The sequence below is a fragment of the Sminthopsis crassicaudata genome, chromosome 4, assembly GCF_048593235.1.
Source record: "Sminthopsis crassicaudata isolate SCR6 chromosome 4, ASM4859323v1, whole genome shotgun sequence".
In the NCBI taxonomy this organism is placed as follows: domain Eukaryota; kingdom Metazoa; phylum Chordata; class Mammalia; order Dasyuromorphia; family Dasyuridae; genus Sminthopsis; species Sminthopsis crassicaudata.
The window spans coordinates 5,230,974-5,250,122 of record NC_133620.1 but is presented as its reverse complement, the minus strand read 5'-3'; the positions used below and the strand labels follow the sequence as shown (position 1 = coordinate 5,250,122).

The following is a 19,149-nucleotide window of genomic DNA, read 5'->3' as shown; positions in this document are numbered from 1 at the left end:
GGCCTAATCACTGGACTGAGCTGCTCTCCCCACTAATTACTAATTGCCAGAACTAATGACTTCCTGTCCTCGTGCTCCCTGACTTGTGGCAGCTCCTGAGGCTGCTGCTGCTTTTTCCTCCCGGAGGCTTCCTTCCCCTTCCCCCGAGTCTCCTCCCGTCTGCGCAGCCCTTGGGCCGCCCGGCCTTTCCTGCCGTCCGGCTCCTGGTGACCCCTCTGAGACGGGCCTTCTGCAGGCCCAGCTGAGCCCAGGTCTCCCCCTTGTGAGGGGCAGGCTCTCCCCGGGCACACACTGTGGTCCTGCCTTTCTTCATAGTCTCGGGGCTTACTAGAGTGGTGGACACACGGGAAAGCCCAGAACATCATTTTGTCATGTTCTTGGAGAGGATGGTGTAAAGAAAGCTAAAAATAGAAACCTGCCCCAGCTGGGCCAGGTGGTGGCGTACGATGGGCCCTACGGGCAACGTTCCTGCTCGGCTACTCGGGTGGCAGGAGCAGGCGCCCAGAATGGGGGCAGCGGATCGGGCCCTCTGCGCCCAGCACCCTTAGCCAGCTGGAACCGGATGCTCTCATTGTCCTTCCTGCCCCTGGCCCCTGTTGCCGGCCTCCTGGCGGGAGGGCGTCTTGCTCCGGCGCATCCTGGGCTGGCTCTGCCTCATCCCCCTGGTAACGGCTTCCGTGGGTAAAGGCTCAGGGGACATGTCTCTAGTGACGTGACTCAGGCCTGGAAGGGCTCGGGGTCCCCTCTCTTACATCACCCACAAAGCTTCCTGGGCCCGTGGGTCTCCGTAATCCCCAGGACACTGCACGGGACCTGCCCCAGAGGGTCCCCAGTATGTGTCTACTGAGTGCGATGAATTCTCCCCACGCAGTCATTCGGCCTTCAAGGCTGGGCCGGGCTGGGGACACGTAAGACCTCCTGAGGAAGCCCCGCTTATGTCTGAATTGCTTTGACTGTTGAGACAATTTTCCTCATGGAGCCAAAATGAGCCTCTCTGGCACTTCCACCCAGTCCTTCCTCTGGGGCCCCATGTGATCTGGGGGAAGGTTTTACTTTTGACTTTTTATTTGCTGAATCACCATCCTCTCAGAACCACGATAAATAGACCCCCAACCTTCAGACTTGGAAAAAGCAGAAAAAGGCTTTTCTGAGCAATAGGCTGGACGGGCTCTGGGAGATGATTCTGGCCTGGCATCTTACGTTAAAACTGAAGCTACTTCGGGGCTCTAAGTGTCACCCCGTCCTCGGTCTAGAGGGGCCTCCCGAGGCGTCCCCCCACCTCCCGATTTCTCAGAAGTAAGAAGGCTTGCCTGGGGCCTAGGCCAAATGAGGAGAGCAGAGAGAGACCAGAAGAGCCATGGACCAGACAAAGAAACCCCAAGAGAACCTTCACTTTGCTTGGCCCCAGGCTCCGTGCTGAGACCCTCGGTGGGAGGGGGGGGCACCGGATTTTCTGAAGCTTAGCCCGGTGCTGCCCCGGGGGAGCTCTACAGGCTTCTCCCCAAGCCTGGGGTGGGGGGGCAGGCGAAGGCTCCCGAGGCTGGAGAACACTTCCGAGAAACTCTTAGCCCCCCTTGATGTCAGTATTCGTCTTCCCTTTCAGGTGTGTTTATGGAATGGCACATCGGAAGGAGCCACCATCCAACTGGGCCACATAAGATTTGGGGGCCACGGATACAGAGGGAAAAGACACTGAGCAGACAGCGTCCAATACAGACTGGCCATTTTAGAGAAGAAAAACCAGGGAGTCTCAGAGGAGAGGGAGGAATCGGGCATGGCCACTGGATTGACCAGTTCTTCTACCTTCCAAAGTCAGCTCTACAGGGTGGCCGTTGTCGTATAAGTGGTTCTCTCGGCTCTGTTATTTTGTTCCTATTCAGTTTACGTCTTGGAAATTACTCATTTTTATAATATTAGGGTTGTAATATAAATTATTCTTCTGGCTTTGCTCACTTCCTTCTGACTCAGAAATCACCAGCATTTTTATGTAAAATCAATAAAACCCAGCAGGAAGAGAAAGAGAAATCCTATTTAAAATAATTACAAAATATATAAAATACCTGGGCATCTGCTTATCAGGACACATGTAGCCTATATAAATACGGCTATAAAGAACTCTTCATAGAAATAAACACAGCTAAATCATTGGGAAAATTGTAGTTACTCTGGCTGAGTCAGGATCCTAAAAATCCTCTCTAAATTAATTTGCTTTCCCCCCACACCGAGCCAACTATCAAAAAATTATAGAACTAGAAAAAATAACAAACTTCCTACAAAGAATCTCATGGCACACAGCGTAGTGGGACCGAAGGAAGAGTGAGCGGCACCGGAGCTTGAACCCGACTACAAAGCAGTGACTCCCTAAGCCATTTATGCCAGTTAAAAAGCAGAGCTCGCTCAGTGCGAGGGATTAGGGACACAACACACAGAATCAAAGCCATCGAGACCTTTGGCGTGGGGGGGCTCAGTAGGCGCAAAGAGCCCAGCTACCGGGGTAAGGATTCACTATCTTACAAAGACTGCTGGGAAAACTGGACAGTAGGATGGAAGAAATCAGATTTAGATCAACCTGATATCAAGATGAACCCCCAATGGAGACATGACCCAAACATTAAAGGCTGTCACACCAAAAACAAATGAGAGAAACATGGAAAAAGTTACTTTCATATAGAATTAGTGACTGTGTAGTCTGGAGGTAGAGCACCTGCCTTCAAATGTGCCCAGATAATTACTAGTGTGTGGCCCCGGGCAAGCCCCTTAATCTCTCGGGACTCAGTTTCTCATTTTGGCAAAATGAGGGAGTTAGATTTGGTGACTCCCAAAGCCTGTCCAATCTTCCGATGAATCTGTGATTCTATGAATTTTTAAGCTGGGAAAGACTGCAAATTACCTAGTCTGCTGTCTTCATTTGGCACAAGAGGAATTGTATTTTGCTTGTTTTGTCTCATTTCTAGGCCGCTTTCCGCACATCTCCCTTGACAGAGTATAAGCCCCTTGAGAGCAGAAGCCGTCTCCGTTTTGCCTTAGTAATAAAAATGTGTGGATCGATGTGCTTGATGGGTTGAGGTGAAGGATGCCTGAGGAGGGGAAGGGATTTCCTCAAAATTGTCCAGTTAGTTAAGGCCGAGCCGGGACTGCGACCAAAGTCTACCCCTCCTAGGTCGGAGGTATTTCCTCGGAGCCGTGAGTCCGCCTCTCCACACGCCTCTGCTACCATGGCTGGGAGGGTCGCCCGTGCTCTGTCTAGGGTCCAGCTCAGGCTTTTCATATCGCGGATCTCAACTCTTCTAACCCAGAAACCCCAGAAGGCCAGAAGCAGCTTCAGTGGCCAGCTACTGGCTCCATATGAGCAAGGACCTTTTCCACAACAGAAACAACTAGCGTCCGTTTGTTAGGCGGTGGGAATGGCACCTCAGAGCCATAGCTGGCACTTGGGCCGTCCAGGACGATTCAGTTGAGGATGGAAGGATCTTGGAAGATTGGGGAAGGAGGAAAGAGCAGACCTCGGGGTCTTGGAAGCTTCTGCTGGGCTGAGAGGAAGGCACAAGGGGGTGGAAGCGTTCCATCTTGGTCACTAAGTGCCAAGACCACTAAGTGCCAAACTTCTGAAACCACGCTCACTCTCAGCATGGTATAGGTGGGTTCCCAGAGGGGAAAAGGTCTGAGTGGATTTCCCCCTCCTCCCCAGCGGCCCCTTCCTCTTCTGAGGAGCTCTCACTAGAGGGAAGGTTCTCTTGATCCAGAGCCTCCTTTTGCTCCCCCCCAGGACAGGAATTCTCAGTCTGAGATTCCTGAACCCCAAAAGGTTTATAGATAAATTTAGGCGCCTCGGGTAGAAATGACAGCTTTGTTTTCACCAGCTTCTCGCTGAAATTTAGCATTTCCTTCAATTATTCAAAAAGATGATTCTGAGGAGCAGCTAGGGGGCGGTCAGACATTTAACACTTCCTCGTTGTGTGTCCCTGGGTAAGTCACTTAAATCTAAACACTTCAGCAAAAAAAAAAAAAAAAGATTCTGAGCCCAGGTTTTCTGGGTTCTCCTGATTTCCTGATGACACAAGAAAAAGTAAAAGTGGCCGCTCCAGGATCAAACAGAACAAGTCTAACCACTTTCCCACAAGACAGCCCTGCACATACTTCCTGCTCTCACCAGCTGAGATTATGCACCCAGGACCTTGCAGACTTCCAAGGGATACATACAATCCTTAGTATAAAATACTTTTTCTGCTTAGATTTATGCTTTCTTTGGCACAGGGAGTATGTAGAAACCAGGGATTTACATTGGAAGATTTTACAGATGAGAAAACTGAGGCAGAGAGAAAAAGAGTGACTCAGGGTGACGCAGCTGGTAATTATCAGAGGCAGGATTTGAACGCAGGTCCCATGCCATCCCCACTGTACCACTTCTGAGCCTAATTCCCCAGAGCAGACTTGAAGCCGAAGCTGGCCCTCAAGCTGCCTGACAAGCCAGGCCGCCTCTCTAAGTGGGTGGGACTCCCTGGGACTTGAGAGATGTAGGAGGAACTCCCGGCCACGTGCTCCCACAGCCGGACACAGTTCTGGCCTGGGCAGGTCTGACTCGTGGCCCAGAAGATCCCAGAGCTGTGCGATCCGGGGGAGGCCGTGGCCTCTAGGGCTCTGTTCTCTGCCTCTCCCTCCCTGTGCATCTCGTAAGCCCTCCCTCTGTGGGAGGTGGTCCAGGGTCCTCACGGAAGATGCAGCCGTAGGCCTACCCTTGCACACGTGCGCTCCTCTGAAAAAGGAGGAGACATTCTGACTTAACCACAAGCCCACCAGGGGCCCCGTCCAAGATGCAGAAGAGACACATTTGTGGCCACGGTCAGTGTGGGAATTTGCTCTTCTTGCTCACGTGTCTTTGTCACAGAAATGTTCTTTTATTCATTTATTTCTTTGTCAGTTGGATCAGGGGAGGGAGCAAGGAGAGAAAATAAATCCTTGTTAATTCATAACAATTGCTGACCACCATCTTACTGCAGGGCACGGGAGAGCACAATCTTTGAATGGGATGCTTAATCCTCCTCCTGCCCATTGCATTAATCCTTGCAGACAACTAGGCCAAAATGGAACAAGTCACTGACCCCTGGGAAGTAACTCAGAGTCAGCAAACCCCCCTATTTTCCTCTAAAGTTTTCTGTTCCTCTTTCATTAGCACCTCCTTTCCATAGCTAGAGTTTTTGTACCCAGAGATGGAGTGAGAGGCCTGGAGGCAAAAACAAAACCTGAGTTCAGATCTACTGCAGACTCGTACTAGTTGTGTGACACCCTTTTGCCTCAGTTTCCTCATTTGTAAAAGAGCTGGAGAAGGCAGTGGCTAACCACTCCAATATCTGCCAAGAAAACCTCCCGTCGGGTCACAGTCGGCCACGGCCAGACAACAACTGAACAACAACAGCAGCTACCAGAAAATGGCTTTGAACCATGGGAAGCTCTCCTTCTAGGTCAAGATGTTTTCCCCAAATACTGTCGCACAACAGGCACTTGTTCGGTGTCTGTCACACAGGAGGCTCTTGTTAACTGGTTCACTTAACATAAAAGCATCTTTCCTCATCAGTGCCTTGTGGACCAGTCAGGACGGACAAATTAGCTTTGACCTTGGCCGTTGGACAGACTAGATCAGACAGACAACAAACAAAGGGGATTCCAAAGCCAGAGGAAACCGGCTGGCCCAGACAGGACTGTTGGCGCAGGGTCCTGAGTGTGGAGCCCTTACCGTCATGATGAGCCCCTTCTCCTGGAAGTACTTGATCAGGGGCGAGGCGTTCTGCTTGAAGTTGGTGAGTCTCCGCTGCGTGGCTTTCATGTTGTCATCTGGCCGGCCCTGCTGCTCCGCCCTCTTCAGCAGTCTCTCCTTGAGCCGCTGGCTAGTGCAAGCCAGGAACACGACCAAGTCTGGGGTGCAGATCTGTGAAGGGGGGGCAGCGACAGGCAGATTTTAGTCATACCAGATGGAAAACGGACTCTCAAAACTTCCTAGCTGAACTTCTAGTGTGAACGGCCAGCAGACATTTATTAAATATCCACTCTCTGCAAGCACTGTTATATGTCAGGCAGCTTGTGGAAGTAATAAATCAGCAAGCATTTATTAAGCACTTACTACATACCAGGCACTGTGCTATGCAATAGGGATACCAGCATGTGCTCAGGTAAGTCAACCAATACTCAAGTCAGCAAGCACATAGTGAGTGTTGCTCTAAGCAGATAGAGAATATATGAAGGAAATGAAAAGTAATTTTAGTGATGGGGGAACCAGGGAAGGCCCCATGTAGGAGGCGGCATTTGAGGTGAGTTTTAAAAGAAGCCAGGGATTCTCAACGAGAAGGGAGCACATCCTGGGCACAGGGGTAGCCCACGCAAAGGTACCTTGAGAGAGAAGGTTAATGGTCAATCACTCAACAAGCATTCATTGAGTGCTTATTATATATCAGGAATTTCTGTATATTTCTACCTATCACCAACAAAACCCCAAAGGAAGAGATGGAAAGAAAAATTCCACTTAAAAAAAGGTATAAATATTTGGGAGTTTGCTTATCAAGATACACAGCATTATTTGAATGTAATATAACTACAAAATACTCTGAGATAAGAGAGGTTTAAATAATTGCAGAAATATTAATTGCTCATGGATGGATTGAGCCAACATTGTAAACAGTATAAGACCACCTAACAATTCAATTCCACATCAATCAACTATTAAAGGGTTAAAACTACTAAAGAGTTAAAAAAAAGATAATAAAAATCATCAGGAAGAACATATGGTCAAGAACATCAAAGAAATAATGGGGAAAAAAACTGGGATAGAAGAAGGCCTGATGGTACCAGATCTTAAACTATGTACAAAGCAATAATTGTTTAAATGATTTAAAATTTGTTAAAAAAAATAGAGATTGATCAGTAGAGTACATCAGATATACAATACACTGAAACAAACACACCTAGAAACCTAGTGTTCAATATTCTCAAAGTTACTGGGAGTAAAAACTCAGTATTCAACAAAAACTGCTGGGAAAGTTGGAAAGCGATCTGGCAGAAATTACATTTTGATAAACATACCATCTGTCAGAATTGGCTTCAAATATATGTGATAGACATTGAAAGGTCACATCCTAAATAAGTTAGAGGAATAATGAAGAATTTTCCTTCTGGATCTATAGTCAGAGGAAGAACTTAAGACTAAATAAAGAGCAGAGATGATTTCAGAAAAGAAAATGTACAATTTTGAGTGCATAAAGTTGAAAAGTTTTTGAATAAACAAAAGCAATATAGCTAAAATTAGAAGGGAAGCAGTTAATTGGAAAAAGAATTGATTCAAATGTATAAGAATTAGAACTATCATCCATTTGATGGATGGCGAAAGGATGGGTCCAGGCAGTTGTCAAAAGAAGAAATCCAAATTATCAGCAGTCATATGAAAAAAAATGCTCCAAATCATAACTCTTTAGAAAGTTGCAAATTAAAGTAAATTGTAAGTTTTCATTATAGATCATTGGATCGACAGCAATGAGAAAAAAGGAAAATGATAAATTTGGAGGGGTTTTGGGAAAATAAAGACTTCACTACTTTGTTGATGGAGAAGTGAATTGGAACTATGTCCCTAAAGTCACTGAAAAGAGGAAAAGGAGTCATGTCTATAAATATATGTAAAGACATAAAGTCGCTTTTCATAGTAGAACCAAAACAGAGTGGATGCTCATCTATGGAAGAGTGACTCATAAAAGCATGGTATGTGAAAGTAATGAAATATTAATATGCCACAAGAAATGACAAAATGGGCAGATTTGGAGGCAGCCAAGAAAACCTGTATAGGATCATGTAGAGATAGACGCATAGACCGTACAATAGCATTATAAACAAAACCAGTTTTAAATGAGAAAACAATAGTCTGGGGGACTGAAGATGAAGTACACTCTCTCTGGACAGAGACAGATGACTTGGTGGATAATGAGACTTGTAGCTTTGGATGTGCACCAAGGTGAGAATTTGCTTAATTATGCAGATTTGTTATAAGTTTTTTGGTTTTCTTTTTTCCTAGTAGGGGAAGTGGGATGAAGAAAACGAATGCTTGTGAACTGAACAAAAATTAAATGAAAAGAAATTATGGTTTTAGAGAGTTTCCCAGCGATTCAGAGAGTATGTCATAGTCAGGATTTAAAACCAGGTCCTTCTATCCAGCTTTCTATTCATTATGCTATACTTTTTCTCACCTTTCACACAGTAGATTCTAATTAATGTTTGTTGATTTAAATAGCTAATAGCAGAGCTTTCAAAAGTTTACAAAGGGTTTTACTAAAATTATCCCATTTGGGTGGGATAATTTCCCAGTAATCCTAGATAATATTATTATCGTCTTTTTACAAATAAAGAAATTGAGTCAGATCAGATGAAGTGACTTGCTTGGCACATAAATAGTAGGAGCTTAATCCACACTTGTTGAATTGAAAGAAAAAGGTCATTATGAAGTGATTCTGATCAGCTCTAGAAATGCATGTATTTCACACAGCCTGAAACCACCATTACATACATTCTCTCTCTGCAGATCTATCTTTCTACCTTCTATCTATCTATCTATCTATCTATCTATCTATCTATCTATCTATCTATCTGTCTGTCTGTCTTTCTACTATCTATCTATCTATCTATTTATCTTTCTACTATCTATCTATTTATCTTTCTACTATCTATCTATCTTTCTACCTTTTATCTATCTATCTCTTTCTTTCTTTCTTTTTCTTTCTTTCTTTCTTTCTTTCTTTCTTTCTTTCTTTCTTTCTTTCTTTCTTTCTTTCTTTCTTTCTTTCTTTCTTTCTTTCTTTCTTTCTTTCTTTCTTTCTTTCTTTCTTTCTTTCTTTCTTTCTTTCTTTCTTTCTTTCTTTCTTTCTTTCTTTCTTTCTTTCTTTCTTTCTTTCTTTCTTTCTTCCTTTCTTCCTTCCTTCCTTTCTTCCTTCCTTCCTTTTTCTCTTTCTTTCTCTTCCTTCCTTCCTTTTTCTCTTTCTTTCTTTCTTTCTTTCTTTCTTTCTTTCTTTCTTTCTTTCTTTCTTTCTTTCTTCCTTCCTTCCTTCCTTCCTTCCTTCCTTCCTTCCTTCCTTCCTTCCTTCCTTCCTTCCTTCCTATCTATCTATCTATCTATCTATCTATCTATCTATCTATCTATCTATCTATCTCTATCTAACTAGCTAGCTATCACCTCTCTATCTATCACCTCTCTCTTTCTATCATCTATCATCTATCTATCTATGTCTGTTTATCTCTCCATATCCATTTATAAATTCTATATATTCACGAATTTCTCAATATGTCTTTTAGTAATTTTTTTTACATTTCCTTTTTTATCCTTGATCAAAAGCAATTACATTCTAAACTTTAAAACTGAATTTCATTCTGTTCTAGAGTTGGGTTTGCCCAGACTGTAAGGTCTAGAGCTGGCCCTGACAATATGAGGTGTTCCCCTGCAGCCCCCCCCCCCCGAGCTGGTGGCCTACAGCCATGGAATCATGGATCCAGGTCAGACAACTGGACAAGTGTCACTTACTCAGGATTGTTTTCTAAAGGGAATGGATGGTTCTTTCCTTCTCCTCTGGGTAGAGGAAGCAATAAGGGCACCCTTGTCCTGGGCCATCACCTGATTCAATTTGACTGGATGCCTGGCAGGAGGAGATCCCTCTTTAGGGATCTGAGTGCAAGTCCTCGATCCGCACAGCTCTGGCCCTGCCCCAGCAGGCCTCCTCCGTGGGATGCGAGGACGAGTCTGGCTGCCACCCAAAAGTGGCTTGTGACCCGCAGAGCTGGGCAGGCCTTAGAAGGCCTCTGCTCTTCCTCCTAAATTAGCCCAACAATCCCAGTGACGGATACCAGCATTGGCCTTGAGTCCGTCCCAGCCCCAACTGCTTCGGTCCCTGGTGGAGCCTACAGAGCTGGCAGCTCTGGCCCAATGAAACGTTCTCTTCCTTGGCCAGTCTACGTCTCTCAAAGCACAAAACTATCCTCCATGTATGAAGAAGGGGCTGGCCTTCCCCAGTCCTCCAAGAGGTCTCCCTCCCTACCTCTCCCCTCCCCAGCACAGCCATTGTGCCCAAGGGTGTGGGGGAAGCCCTCCAGACCCTCCAGAGTAAGGGACTGGCAAGGGTGGGAGCCAGTTTGGCCAGGATCTCTGTGTTACTGTGTAAGCCAAGCAAAGGACCAGAGTCCGTGCCCCCGCAGAGAACTCCCTGTCCAGACTGTGTTTTTGAAGGGCGAACCTAGGAGAAGACAGAAAAGACATATTGCGATGGCGGCTGCCCAGCCGTGGCGTGTCCCTGGCAGCTCCTTGGAGGCGCGAATGTGAATTTTGACTTTGTGCTCCTGTCACCCAGCACAGGCGCGAGTGTGTTCTTCGGGGGGCGTGATTTCACTGGTATAAAGAGCTCCCAATAAAGACACTCCCTCTGTCAAGGTGGCTAGCACATATGGCAGCCTGAAGTCTTAGAGATTGGGGGCCTGAGAGGTTAGCTGGGAACGCTCCCCAAGAGCCCGGTGTAAAAAGCTTAAGCCTCCCCGGAGTGATCTGCAGACTCCCTGCACCCAGACTTTGCTCAGCCACAAGTGGCTCCTCCCGAGCGGTGCCTCACACTTCATCATCCCAGCTTCGTCCCTTTGCCAAAGACACTACTGCCCCATGGCGAAGTGCAGACAGCGGTGACACACGAGGCAAGCTATCCTGGTCATCACTTCACGGAGGGCCAGGAAGAGCTTTTTAAGTCCAACCCTCTCGTTTCACAGATGACGAGGAGGAGTTCCGGGGAAGGCACAGGACTTGAGAGCAGGACGACCAGTCCTACCTGTGTACCAGAGTTGCCCACTGGAGAATCCAAGGCGAGGGCAGCCCGTCCCCCTCTTGGACAGCTCTAATTTCATCCAATTTCTCTCTCTGCAATTCCTTTGCCTCCAGACTAGGTAGGCAGAAGGTATTCTGTCCCTCGTCCACATGACTGCACTCTAAATGCTCAGCAAGACCTGCTGAGTCATCTCTTGTCCAGCCCAATTGCAGCTGGACTCCTCCCCATCTTCCAGACACTCCTCTCACGGCTATCTGGTATCCAGCTGTGATGCCCACTCTCTGACAAGAGTATGATGGGATTATCCCCCTCCTGTCCCTGAAAGCTTTGGCTTTCTGAGCGCAGCCCAAGGCTGTGTTCTATTTTTAATGCACATAATGTACCATATCGCACTGGAGACTCCTACTGAACTTGCAGTCCACTAAAACATCTCCTTTTTTGTTTTTCAGAACAAGTCCTATAGACATATATGGACAGATATTCCTCCAACCCCTTTTATACTTGTGAAGTTGATTTTTTGTCCCCATGAAATTACATCTTACAAGATTCAATCAGGAGAACCAAGTTCAAGATTGTCCAAAAACGAATGAAAAATTGTAAAGGCCGGAGTTTCAGCAGGGCTCGACCTCAGGAAGGCAGCTGGTCGAGGGCACAGCAGTGGATGGACATGGCAAACCGACAGGCAGAACAGACTGCATGGGCTGGGGAAGAAAAGGCAGAGAAGGATGACTCAGACCTGAGGTGACAGGAATGATTGGGAAGTCCTTGAAATTAGGAGGGAAATTAGGAAGGGGGCAGGCTTGGAGGGAAGATCATGGGTTCCATTTTGGGCAAGCAGAGTGACATCCAGGGAGAGTTCCCTAGCTCTCTTAGAACAGCGCTTGGCACAGAATATGGACTGGGTGAATATTTACTGACTTGTGAATAAGACTGGCCAGCAGGTTTTGAGTTTAGGAGATGTGTGAGTGTGTGTGTGTGTGTGTGTGTGTGTGTGTGTGTGTGTGTGTGTGTGTGTGTGAGTGTGTGAGTGAGTGTGTGTATAAATATGTCGACTGAGTCAGTCATCTGCAAGGATGGTTATTGAACCCCTGGAAGATGACAATTAAGTGATCTCCAAGCTCACTCATCTGGCTTTGAATTTGGTGTGATTCTATGAAATATTTACAGCCCGTGGCAGCACAGATCCTATAACGTGACACGTGGGGGTTACAGCATGGCTGTGAAGTGACAGAAGCCCAGGAGGCATCATTCCTGAGTGTGCTGCGACGCTTGAGTCGGGTCAGAGAAGCGGGTTTTTGGTGAAGTGCCAGTGAGGCAGAGAGGAGATGCATTCCAGTCAGAGGGGATGCCGATAAATTAGACAGTCCAGAGACTCAAAAGTCAGTTCTGGCCAGGTGTCCAACGCCTTGAATGCTAGACGGAGGTTTGCAGACTTCATGGGTAAAAACAGGGAAGCACCAAGGCTCCAAGCCAGAGTTGGAAACACTGAAAAGGTGCTTTGCCGTGATTGGTAGCTCTGCCGGGGCTCCCGCTGGACCCCATTTTTCGAGGGTGGCAATCCTGGGCAATGTCTGAGACAGCCTCTTTTCCTGAACTCCAGAGTGGGGGTGGGGAAAGTGAACTGAAAAGGAGGCTGGCGCCAAGGTGCCCTCTACTTTCGTTTGCAGCATTGCAGAAGTAATAACGCAGAAACGACAGTTCCAGGAGGTTGGTTTTTTCCCCGATGGCTTTATGAACAGATATTGGTAACAAAATCACGAGCAAACATTTGTTACATAGTTCATGGGCTTTGCTGTCATGCTGAGACTCAGGAAACAAGCAGGAAGCACTCTGCAGAGGGATCTTTTCTTAGATTTAACAAACATTTGCTGAATGAAAGAAGAGAATGAATGGATGAGTGAAGGAATGATGGGAAATGAGATCATTCAGCTGTTTCGCTTACATGGCATTAGCTCCCACTTTGACTAATTCTCCTCTAATTGAGTCAGATGAAGGGGCTGAGCTATTGATGGGCTACAGGTGGAATCTCTGCAGGTCCCTAGCCACCATTTTCTCTTAGTTCTGGTGGGTTTTGCATTAAGAATAGCAGGCTGTTTTCACTGCCTCAGGATATAAATCCCTTTCACTCCCATCGTCCTCCTGGCCTTCAGTGGGGCTGCTTTTGATTGCCTCATTCTTTAAGAAGAAAAGAAGAGTGAATACAGCTAAATTACAAGCCTGGGAGTAGACCAATGGGATAAAACTCCATTCAAGTACTAAAAAATTAGATGGAAGCAGAAACAGAAATTATTCTCCCTAGGAGATGAAATCTGAATGGCACAAATGAGACCCTGTTTAGCTTTTCACATGAAGGAAAATGTTTAAATTTTCAGGACACCCTTCCATGAACTGGTGCCATTGTAGGGGGAAGAATTACAGAATGTCCAAGGTGGAAGGGATCACAGTGACCCCCGAATGTATGAAAGAGCCCTCAGTACAACGCATTTGACAAGTGACATTTAGGCTTTTCTCCAGTGAAGGAAAATCCCCTGAAAACTAAGGCAGCCAATTCCACTTTCTAATAGCTGTATTTCTCCCCTCCCAGCTCCCTCCCTGCCTTTTTTTAGCAATCTCCTGTCTTTTTGTAATTTCAGACTTTGTAAAAGTGGACTTTGTCCTCAAGGGACAAGCGTGCTACACTGTATATAGCAGGGGAACTCTGGGTAAAGTATAAGACCCTTCAGCCCAGAGTTCCCCCACTATCTGTGGCTCTCTATACTACACAGAGTCTTCTGTCAGTCTCCCAACTGGCAGTGCTCTGGGCTTTTTCAGAGCTTCCTTGTCTTGTTTAGTGTGGAATCCACATGGGTTCCTTAATGCCTTTCTCCCCCGCCCTGCTCCCATCTCTTTTCTTTGCATCTGGGCTTCCTGGGCTCCAAGAGTACTTGACACAAGGTAGATGCTTGTTGGATTGAATTAAATTATGTTTTCTTTTTAGTCAAAGAATCCAATTGAAGCCAGCATTGTACAAATAAATTTAAAATCAAAACCAAGAATTTTCTGAATTGGAAGGAAATTGGTTCCAGAGGGGAAAAGCAGGAAGTGGCTGTGGTTTAATGGTTCAGTGGACGGAGACAGATTGTTCATGATCAGCGGGGATTAACCCAAAGGTTTGTTAGACTGAAAGAAGCAGTATCAATTGTCTTGGGAGCCGCCCCCCATCAAGTAGTCAATCCGTCTTTAACATCTACCAAGGGGAGACCCGTTACTTCCCAAGATGGTCTTTTCCACTTCAGGGGAGTGCTCATTTTTGAGGTTTTCCTTCCATTTAACCCCTCTGTAATTTCAATCATGAAGCCTAGATTTGTAGTTGTTGTTTTTCAGTCAGTTCAGTCATTCCTGACTCTTCAGGACCCCATTTGGAGTTTTCCTGACCAAGGACGGCATGGTTTGTCATTTCCTTCTCCAGGTCATTTTACAGAAGAGGAAACTGAGACCAAGTGGTTGTGACTTGGCCAGTGTCACCCATGAGATTTCTTGACTTCAGGCTCAGGTCTATTTGTTGTGCCCCCATTCTTAGACATGCCCAAATCAAGCTCCCGGAAAGGGTGCAATTGAGGGGCCTAAGCAGGTCATAGGAATTGTTCAGTGGGAGGAGACAGGGTAGCCATGCTGGACGTGACCAACAATACCCATATTCTAAAGGTGGATGCCAACCCTTTTGCCTCCAGCTTTACTTCCTGTCTCATGCCCGTACCTAGACGGGCATGGTAGACTACGTGTGAACTCTGATTTTAATAACTTTCCCTCATCTTTAACTAATGAAGTTTATTTTGGGGGTCTGATATCAGGACATTACACTTATTTTTTATTCACTTTGTCCCATTCTTGCAGTCAGTTGCTGCTATTTTTCAGATTTCCAATTTTGATCATCCACTGAGTTGGCTATTTCTTTACTTTTATGCTATCTGCAAGTTTGATAACTCCCTCTCCATTGTGCCCTGACCCCTGCGCTTGGTGATGAGCTCAGCAAGGAAATTTGTGATTCTAAAAATAGTCAGATTCTCCCTGAAACAATATTGCCTTGGCACAAAGCAAATCTGACTTAAAGTGTTCACTGTGCTAATAGGGAGAGGGGGAACATCAAGCCCCTTTGCCTTAGAACCTTAAATAAAGGAATATCTTTCAGAGAGAGCAATATGCCTTATTTCTGAGCTCCTTCTTTTAGAACATTGCTTTCCCTATACCCTTTACACTCTGAGAAAATCACAGAAACCGGGCTTTAAAATACTGCAAATGCGTAACTGCTTTTCATGGAGGAAAATATAATTACAGGGCATATGAAATACGAACCGTGGCTATGGGAATACAAAACTAATGAGAAATTGTGTGACTATTCCAGGAACATGCAGAGCACAGATTTACTCACTCAGAAAGAACAAGAAGGAATGAATGGCATTGGGAAAATTTTTACCTGGCATTAATACATAAACAGTTGGCAGGTTGATGGTAAAAGCCTTTTTTTAAACTACATTTATAGCTTTCCTCTATCTGCAGATAGCTTGCTGGAAGGTTAAATGCTGACTTGTGTTTATTGTACCTCTGCCCAAGTTTATGGCGTATTTTCTCAATTTGACTTTGGTATCTGTCTCCAAGGAGATTCAGAAAATTATTATAGATTGAAGGAACAAGAGTCCAAATAATTCCTAAACTAGCCATGACCTTGGACTGGCCCAGGAGATTGCCAGTCATTCCTTGGAGCACCCAACTGATCCTGAGAAGCAAAGCACCATGGAGTTGCAAAGGGACCTTTGAGACCATTTATACCAGATCACTCCCATTTCGTGAAGGAAGGGGATGAGTGCCAGAGACTTAGCAAGGCCAACAGGAAGGAAGGGGCAGAGGAGGGATTCACACTACCCCGCTACAAATCCAGCCCACTTTCCATTGCACCAGTACTTCATGTACTTCCTGAGGAATCGGCAGGAGGAATCGGGAGTGGGCTATTGATGGATATAATGTGTTCAATTACAGAGTCAATGTCAGTGGTCCCAGGTCGTTCCACATGGCAAACATCCCACCTTGGATCATCACCAAGCTTCACCGGGTGATGCTGTCCCTATATGGTGGCACACCAGGAAGCACCACGATCCAAGATGAATCAGAATGTAAGACAGTGGCCACAGCAGATGCTGTGTGGTAAGTGACATGAAAGAACAATCGTCCAATCAACCAACAAATCTTCATTAAGTGCAGTAGGTTAAGGACTGAGGAAATGGAGCTCAAATTCAAACTGTCCTTGAGGACTTTAATGTGCATGGATAGTAACAAACCACAGTCCAGGTCAGCCAATGGACATTTATGGGAGCAAGGGCCATCAAAGACATATTGGACTGGAAACCAAGACCAGCCAATCAAGAGTGGGTAGAGGGAAAGTGGGTGGCTTGCCTGAGTTGAAGATGGCATAGATAAAGCAAAAAGGGCTGGAGCTGGGATTTCTACCATTGGCGGCTGGCAGTTCATAGCAAAGTGTAATTTTACAGAATTGCCCAGAGATTACACATCTGTAATCTGGGTCATACAGGCAGTTTGTGTCAGGCGGGACTTGAACTCAGGTCTTCTGGCTTTAAGGACAGCTTTCTATCCACTACACAGATGACCCTTGAGATATATCAATGTGCCAAGAACCTGGAATTACATTGACTGTGAACTCTTCATCATTGAAAATGACATGTGTCACCTCAGGGATGGCCTGAGGCTCAGAGAGGAACTGAGTCTGGATCCATGGTCTGCTGAGATCTGAAGTGATATCTCGAACCCTGTTCTTCCTAACTCCACATCCAAAATTGTACCCATTCTTGTTACGGCTCTGTCGATGACAACATAATAGGGATGCCTTCTATTTCTATGCCTTCATGAAACTGGGGGAACAAATAGTTTAACATGTGTTCTCTCATTTGTTTTAGCCCCAGTCAGAATTTTTCTGACAAAGAAAAAAACCCAAACATCACTCTTTCCTCCCTCAAACTCCTTTCCCTGACCTTTGTAACAAGGCAGTTTGATTCTCAAGGTGATGTTGAAGTTGTTTAATATAGGGAGTATTGGAGAATTCAATTCAACTCGACAAATATTTGATTGGATTTTATGATGGGTCAGGCACTACATTGAGCTGTGGCAGCAGAAAGGTGAGCAAATCATTGTACTAAGCCTTGAGCTTTCAGCCCTGTAGGGCAAGGAGGGTGTGTGAACAAGTGGTAATAGGAGGCCATAAGTGACACAGCGTGCCATGGGAGCATAGGGGCAGAAGGAAGGGCAATGGATTTTCAAGCATAACAATTTACTCTCCTTTTCTTCAAATAGAGGCTGGTAACATCATTTTAAAGGCAAGGCATGAAGAGGAGAAAAATAGATTCGAGAAGTGAATAGCTAGCTAAAATGTCATCCAAAATTGTGGTTAGATTTCTAAAAAATATAAAAATAAGTAGGATGAATGGTCAAAGGACATAAACAGGTAGTTTTTCAAGGGAAACAATTAGAAAATAGCCATGTGGACAAATTCTCCAAATCAATAAATTAGAAAAAAATCCAAATTAAAGCAACTCATCAGGCAACACTGACAAAAAAGAAAATGCCATATGTTGGAAGAACTATGGGGGGAAAAGTCACAAAAGGGAACTCTCGAGGGAACTCCACTTAGAACTACGCCTCCCAAGTCACTAAACTATGCATAATCTTTTGATCCAGCAACAATACCCCTTAGCCTATGTCACAAGATTTTTTAAGAAAGAAAAAAAGGATCCAGAGATGCAAAAATATTTATCAAAGCTCTTTTTGCAGTGGAAAAGATCTGGAAGTTTCCTATTCATTGGCAAAAAAAGAAAAGTTATTGCATTTAGATGTAATGGAATATTGCTGTGACACAGGAAATGATGAAAGGGATGGTTTCAGTGAAACCTGAGAAGACTTGTATAAACTAATGCAGGGCGGAATGAAGAGAAATGGAAGAACAATTTGTACAATGACAGCTCCATCGTAAGCACAGATACGTCTGAGCAATGACTGACCACGTTTAGGACAAGTGCTAAAGCGGGCTACCTCTTCTTGACTGGAGACACAATTTTGTGGACATGACCAAGGTAAGAATGTGTTTGCCACAAATGGGCATTTGTTATAAGGGTTTGGTTTTTCTTCCCCCACCCCTGCGGTGGGCTATGGAGAGGGAGAGAAAAGAAATTATTTTTTGAAAAATTCTTTTAAAAAAGAAAAGGTAGGAAAGACATACTATTACACAAGGATGCAATGTGCTCAGTGAAGGTTGGTAAGAATACAACTGCTTACTGTGTTACCCTGGGAAAGTCACTTAACCCCAAATGCCTCAGAAAAAAAAGGAATACAACTGCTGAGTATCTTGTAAATCGAATCCAAAGGACTTTAAAATAAAATAAATGGGGGAGAGGATGCCTGTGCACATGTATTTATGCACTCAGTCAGATGCCACAAAGAAGAGCTATAATGCAGGAAGAATAGCACTTGAAACACAAAGTTCCCAGTCACAATACCCAAGCCAGGAGTCCACAGAAAAAGTGACGGCCTCAACTCTGTGAACCCCAAATGTAGTCAAAACTCAAGAGAGATCAGTGGTCCTAAGAAGGAGGTGCCTGAGACTCGGTCAGGGGAAGCCCAAGGAGGAGAGAGGGGGAGGAAAACAATCCAGAGATTCAAGAGTTGCAGAAGAAGACCTGAGAAAACGGTCTTCCCTCCTCAACTGCAGGACGTTCCTAGTTACCTTGGACAGCGCAGTTTCCCCTTGGACAGCACAGTTTCCCTAGGTTACCTTGGACAGCGCAGTTTCCCCTTGGACAGCACAGTTTCCCTAGGTTACCTTGGACAGTGCAGTTCCCCCCAGTACTTCTGACAGCGCAGTTTCCCATGGTTACTTTGGACAGCGCAGTTTCCCCTGGTTACCTTAGACAGTGCAGTTTCCCATGGTTACTTTGGACAGCGCAGTTCCCCTGGTTACCTTGGACAGTGCAATTCTCCCTGGCTACCTTGGACAGCGCAGTTTCTCCTTGGACAGTGCAGTTCCCCCTGGGAACCTTGGACAGCGCAGTTTCCACGAGGGCCCAGAGTGGAGGCCAGATGGCCACAGTGAGAAGTGAGTTTGTGGTGAGGAAATGGAGGCTGGAGTCTAGCTGCGAAAGGGAGGGTGGGCAGTAGCTTGAGGGACAGGAGGAGGTGTTTCAGAAGGACTCCTCAGGCACAGAAACAGCATGGTGTGCTGGGGAGAGCATCAGCCTGGGCGTTGGGAAGAGCTCTGTTCAAGTCCTATCTCAGAGCTGTC

General features: G+C 45.6%; 1 protein-coding gene across 1 annotated transcript in view; it reads right to left on the bottom strand.

Annotated features, from left to right (window-relative positions):
• AK5 (adenylate kinase 5) overlaps nucleotides 1-19,149 on the bottom strand; it is a 146,032-nt gene that overhangs the window by 89,669 nt on the left and 37,214 nt on the right. The window contains 1 exon segment of the mRNA XM_074265597.1: nucleotides 5,732-5,923. Within this exon segment, the coding sequence (XP_074121698.1) occupies nucleotides 5,732-5,923 (192 nt within the window).